The sequence below is a fragment of the Mirounga angustirostris genome, unplaced genomic scaffold (genome assembly GCF_029215605.1).
Source record: "Mirounga angustirostris isolate CCGP_5_RB_7025 unplaced genomic scaffold, mMirAng1.0.hap1 SCAF_16, whole genome shotgun sequence".
Taxonomy (NCBI): Eukaryota; Metazoa; Chordata; class Mammalia; order Carnivora; family Phocidae; genus Mirounga; species Mirounga angustirostris.
The window spans coordinates 48488225-48494331 of NW_026991724.1; the positions used below are offsets into that span (position 1 = coordinate 48488225).

Consider the following 6107-nt stretch of genomic DNA (forward strand, 5'->3'; position numbering starts at 1 on the left):
AATCTGCAGAGTCAGAACATCTGAGTGTTTTATCAAGGCTTCTAGGTGTTTTTTATGCACCCTAGAGTCAGGACGACAGTTCTCCACGAGCCACATTGTACCCCGCAGGGGAGGGAGTACACGACGCCTGCTTCCGCCTTTAGATCTGCCATGACACCCCCACTCCTGACGACCCACGCTCCCCGACGCCGCACGCCCCGCTTCTGAAACTACAATTCCCACAATACCCAGAGGCGCTTAGCGTTGTTTTACGCGACTGCGTCTCCCAAGGTGTTTTCGCGAGCCAGACCCTCCCTAACATCAGGAGGACTACAACTCCCACAGTGCTCGGCGGCAGAACCCCCGCCCCCGGCGGCTCCCGAACGGCGCCACGTCGGCTCCGCTGGGTGGGGCCGGGCTCGGACGGGGCCGCCGGGGTCTGCGGGGGCCCGGGCTCGTTACAGCGGTTCTACCCCTCGGGACGCAGACATGGCGGCCGAGAAGGACGAGCAGAAGGATGCCGAGCCGGAAGGGCTGAGCGCCACGTGAGCAAGCCGGCTCTAGCCGCCCCCCCTCCTCCCAACGCCCCGGACCGTAACCCGGGAGCCCTGGCCCTCCGCCCCCTCCTCCCTCGGGGCCCGGCAATCCGGGCCCCAGACACTAGAGTGTGGGCTCCTGCTCTCCAATTCGAGGACTCTGCAGCCTGGACCCTCCGCCCCCTCCTCCTCTGGGATTCAGGAGTCTTGGACCCTTCCCCCCGCCCCGAGGGCCCCAGAGTCCAGCCCCCTTCGGCCCCCCTTCTTGCTCGGGGGTTGGGGGGGTCCGGGCTCCACCCCGGTCCACCGCTAACCCGGGGCCGCCCGCCAGGACCCTGCTGCCGAAACTGATCCCGTCCGCCGCGGGCCGGGAGTGGCTGGAGCGGCGCCGCGCGACCATCCGGCCCTGGGGCTCCTTTGTGGACCAGCGGCGCTTCTCGCGGCCCCGCAACCTGGGCGAGTTGTGCCAGCGCCTCGTACGCAACGTGGAGTACTACCAGAGCAACTATGTGTTCGTGTTCCTGGGCCTCATCCTGTACTGTGTGTGAGTGCCTCGCCCGCTCCGCACTCACCCCCACCGGCCAGGCCGCGTCCCCACCGGAGAGCCCTGCCCCCACTGGTCGGCCCCGCCCCCACGGGACAGCTCGGCCAGAGCTTTTCACCCAAGGCCCCAGACCCTCCTGCTCCCTCAGCCTGGCCGGGACACAGCGTGACCAGATGTGACCTGGTCTCGCACGGCCTCAGGGACATAGCCTGCTGTCCACCGGTGTAGGTGGTCAGGGACCCGCTGGCTGGCTCATTCCCAGCTGCCTGACCGGTGCCTCCCTACCCTTTTCCAGGGTGACGTCCCCCATGCTGCTGGTGGCTCTGGCTGTCTTTTTTGGCGCCTGTTACATCCTCTATCTGCGCACGTTGCAGTCCAAGTTTGTGCTTTTTGGTGAGAAATCCCCTGTCCAGACGGTTCCCTGAGCCTTCAAATCCTGGTCTTGGAACACAAGCCTTAGACCCCAAACCCCGGTCTGCCCAACTGTAGAGTTACACTAGTTCCCCCTAACTCGATCCATTAAAATCTCAGACACACCAGATGCCCACACCCAGTCTCGGACCCCCCAGCTGGTATTTCTCAAAGCTGGAGATACCCCAGAACCTACTCTTCACCTGGCTCCTGTCCTTTAAACCTACTTTTCCTCGCGTCCATCCTCCCTCACCTCTCTGCAGAAAGCATCAGCGGCAGGTACCCATATTGGACACCAGGTGGCGACCTTACGCTGGCCTAGATCTGTGTCCCTGTTCTTTCCCGCTTCGTGGGGCGGGGCCAGAAAGATCTGGAGACTGTTCCAAGAGGGAAGCTGAGGTTTGTAGCTCCCGAGGTCCCAGACTGGCCCTGGGCACCACCGGGAAGAAAGGGGTGCCTGAGTCTCCACCCAGGGGAAGCTCAAGGTTCAGAGTGGCCATACGGGCTGGGATCAAACAGAGGAGGACCTAAGTCAGAGTCTTTCAGAGGCTTCTTCGTTCTGTCCGTGACCCTGGTGGGCTGGCACCTGAGGGGCATGTCAGGCAGGCACAGGGCGTGGAGGGAGCGCCTGGAGCAAAGCCACCAGGGCATGTAGACCCGGTCCTCCCGTCTGCCCCAAGAAGCTAGAAATCTTAAATTATTATGTGCAATCACTCAGTTAATCCAGCAGCCACAAATCAGATTCTTGGGGAACATTGTGCAGACTCCAGAACACATCCACAGATCAGATTTGGCCTTTGGGTGACCAGTTTGAGACTCCTGGTCTATGTGAGTGCAGATGGGAGCAGGAGAGCCGTGGTCTGGGGGAGTGGGAGGCGGGGAGCTTCCTAGCAAAAGTGGGGCTGAAGAGCAGTGAGCATGGTTGTGTGTGGCGGGGCGGGGGGTGGTTTGCAGTAAGGAAGGTGTGCTCTGTTCAGGTGGGAACATCAGAGAAATGGGTGAGGCCAGGGCTTAGGGGGCCTTGGCATGAGGAGTTGGGACGCTCCTGAGGCTCCTGGAGCTTGTGACACTGGACTGGTGCTGGGGCATCAGGGGTTCCTTGGGGAGAGGGCTTGCGTGTTGGAACTGCCCCAGCGCTGTCTGCCCCCCAGGCCGAGAGGTAACCCCAGCCCATCAGTATGCTCTGGCCGGGGGCATCTCCTTTCCCTTCTTCTGGCTGGCCGGTGCCGGTTCTGCCGTCTTCTGGGTCCTGGGTGAGTACAGGCTCCGGGTGGCCGGGCTGGGGGGTGGGGAGCAGGTGAGGGAGCGAGGCCCTGAGCCGCCCATCTTCCTGCAGGAGCCACCCTCGTGGTCATTGGCTCCCACGCCGCCTTCCACCAGACCGAGGCTGTGGACGGGGAAGAGCTGCAGATGGAGCCTGTGTGAGGTGCATGCGGACCTGCGGGCCTCCCGAGTCAGCTGCCTCGGCCTTGTTCTCCCCTGCGCCGCACGGCCCCGCGGTCCTGGCCAAAGGCCTCCTTCCTGTCCCAAGCCCGGGGAGGGATTCCAGCTGTGGAAATAAAACTGTTAACAGTTGTCATTCAGCAGATCTCTCCCAGGGTCTTCTGTGGGCCTGGGCACGGGGTGTGGGGGGACTGCAGAGACCAAGATAGAGGGGTCCTCTGGATGGGGGGGGTTCAATAAGCAAGATAAATCACTAAAAAGGAGAGGATGGGGCGCCTGGGTGGCTCAGTCGGTTAAAGGCCTGACTCTTGATCTCAGCTCTGGTCTTGATCTCAGGGTTGTGAGTTCAAAGCCTGGGTTGGGCTCCACACTGGGCGTGGAGCCTACTTTAAATTAATTAATTAATTAATTAAAAAGATATGATAGGATGGCAAATGGTGGTAAGTTCTGGGGGGGCGAGTGAGCCAGGGGTACCCCAGACCACCCCCTACGTTCAGTGATTTGCTAGAAGAACTCGGTATATAGTTGCACCTACAGCTGTAATTCATCAGGAAAGGCTACAAAGCAAAATCAGGGAAGGGAAAAGGCACATGGGGCAAAGTCAAGAGAAAGCCGGGCGCAGCCTTCCCAGGGGCCTCCCACACGCTGTGCTCCATTCCTCCAGCAGGTATGGGTGTCTGCCAGGGAGGCTCACGAGGGACCCGGTGCCCGGGCTCTCTGCTGGGAGGTGGCCCCGTAAGCACCCTCGGTCTAGCATGTAGGGAAATTCCAGACGCCCCGAAAGGAAGGCAGGTGTTCGGCATAAACAATATCATTTGCACAAACAGTGTAGCCACAGTGAGTCATTCTCACCGAGGACACATCGGGAGAGGCCTTCTGGAATCCAAGCTCCCAGACACCGGCTGAGGGCCAACTATGTCAGCAGCCCTCTCTAAGGACGGCCTATTATGTTAACTCTCCTGCATAGAGAAGGTTCTGGAACTGAGGTCCAGGTGAAGGAAGGCCTCCCTGAGGCCCTGCCACTGAGCAAAGGAACAGCTGCAGATCCTTAGGAGGAAAATGTTCTGGTCAAAGGCCGGGAAGCGGCAGCGTGCCTGGGGTGGGGGGTGAGGGCGCCCTGAGGAGGCCCCTGAGGCTGGAGAGGACTCGCGGGGGGACGTGGAGGACGGGCAGGCTTCTGTGAGGGCTTTGGTTCTTCCCTGAGTGACGTGGGAGTGACGGAACCCGCTTCTCACTGTAACGTGCAGAGTCTGCTGTGCAGGAGTGCGGACAACCGAGGAACACGCCTGACAGGGAGAACACTGGACAGATGCGACAACAAAGCAGGGCGCCGGGCTCTGAGCAGCCGCTCCAGAGGGGGCTGGTCTGGGAGTGCTCTCTGAGGAGGCGACATTTCCGTGAGCCTGGAGGGACACGGAGGCAGCCACAGGCAGAGCGGTGGGTGCGGTGGCCTAAGCCGGGCCACAGCACCAAGACCTTGCAATGCAGTCCCCTCGCCTCTCCGACCTCGCGCGTCATCACCAAAACTCACCCGCTCACCGATCATCGAGCAGGCGCTCTAGTGAGTGCCCACAGAGTACTCAGCGTTGTTCTGGAATCCTTCTGCCTCGTGTGGCGGCTGAGCCCTTGCAACATGGCTGGCCCGAACCGAGATGTGCCGTGAGTGCAAAATCCACACCAGGTTTCAAAGACTTAGTGGGAAAGGGTGTAATGTCTTACTAATAATTTTCTATGCTGGTTATATGTTGGAAGGGTAGTATGTTGGATTTACTAGGTAAGTTTATTATTATTTTTTAAAGACTTACTTTTTTTTTTTTTTCAAGATTTTATTAATTAGGAAGAGCATGGAGGGAGAGGGAGAAGCAGGTTCCCACTGAGCAGGGAGCCTGACGTAGGACTCGATCCCGGGACCCTGAGATGACCTGAGCCGAAGGCAGACGCCCAACCGACTGAGCCACCCAGGCGCCCCTATTTATTTATTTGGGGGGAAAGGGGGAGAGAATCTCTAGCAGGCTCCCTGCTGAGTGAGGAGCTCCCAACCCTGAGATCATGACCTGAGCTGAAATCAAGAGTTGGACGCTTAATGGACTGAGCCATCCAGGCGCCCTGTAGGTAAAATTTATTATTTCCACTTTTTTTTTTTTTAAGATTTCATTTATTTATTTGACAGAGAGAGAGCACAAGCAAGGGGTGGGGGAGAGGAAGAGGGAGAAGCAGACTCCCCACTGAGCAGGGAGCCCGATGCGGGGCTTGATCTCAGGACCCCAGGATCATGACCTGAGCCGAAGGCAGACAGTTAACCGACTGAGCCACCCAGGCGCCCCTATTCTGTCCACTTTTTTCTTCACTTTTTAAAATGTGATTAGGTAGAAAATATAAAGTGACATCTGTGCCTCGTACCCTGAAGTCTACTGGACACGCTGGATGGCACGCTGGACAAACAGTAGCCCCGCAAACAGATGGGCCCCTCCCTGCCCTCTCGGGGGTCACATTCAGTGGGAGAGGCGCGAGCAATACACGAACCAAACACCCAGCAAACAGGAAACTCAAAGTGATAAGCTTGTGAAGCCAATAAAATGGGACTGGGAGAGACTAGAGTCATGGAAGGAGAAGGCTCACTCAGCGTAGCGAGGCAGGGCCTTGCTGGGACGAGGAGGAGATTGCTCCTTGGGGGTCTGGGGGAAGAGTATTCCAACCATCGAGAACAGCAAATGCAAAGGCCCTGGGGTGGGACCTGCTCAGTGACAAGGCAGCGCTTGTGGCTGGGTGAAGGGAGGGAAGGAAACAGCTGTAGATGATGGTGGGGAGGATGTTGGAACCAGATCACACAGGACCTGCAAGCCATTGAGAAGGTCTTTGGATTTTAGCTTAAGGTAATGTGGACTGTGGAATGGTTTTGACCAGTGCGGGGGCAGGGCCGGGTGTGAATTTTAGAAATCTCCCTTTAGGATTGTGTGTGGGGATGGGCTAGAGGGAACGGGGCCAGGGAGGATGAGGCAGGGACATGGAAGATAAATTCAGGACAAGGAGCTTAGTGACTGATGTGCATGGGAACGGAGTGGGAGGGAGCAGGCAAGGATGAGCCCCGGGCTTCCGTTTCCAGCAAGACTGGAAGACCAGGGGGCCTGGGGGGCTGGGTCCACATTGGTCCCAGTCACCAGGGGCGCGCTTCCAGTGGCTTCCACCAGAGGGCG

General features: G+C 58.8%; 1 protein-coding gene across 2 annotated transcripts; it reads left to right on the top strand.

Annotated features, from left to right (window-relative positions):
- The first annotated feature begins 285 nt into the window (after nucleotides 1–285).
- RABAC1 (Rab acceptor 1) lies at nucleotides 286–3053 on the top strand. Of its 2 annotated transcripts, XM_045891624.1 has the most exons (5): nucleotides 286–524; nucleotides 847–1059; nucleotides 1355–1452; nucleotides 2622–2723; nucleotides 2807–3053. In XM_045891624.1, the coding sequence occupies exons 1-5, from the start codon at nucleotides 469–471 to the stop codon at nucleotides 2893–2895; spliced, it is 558 nt and encodes a 185-aa protein (XP_045747580.1). In that variant the 5' UTR covers nucleotides 286–468; the 3' UTR covers nucleotides 2896–3053. The 2 variants fall into 2 exon arrangements, with proteins under 2 accessions (XP_045747580.1, XP_045747581.1); XM_045891625.3 differs by lacking the exon at nucleotides 2622–2723 and having other exon boundaries at nucleotides 337–524.
- The last annotated feature ends 3054 nt before the right edge of the window (nucleotides 3054–6107 follow it).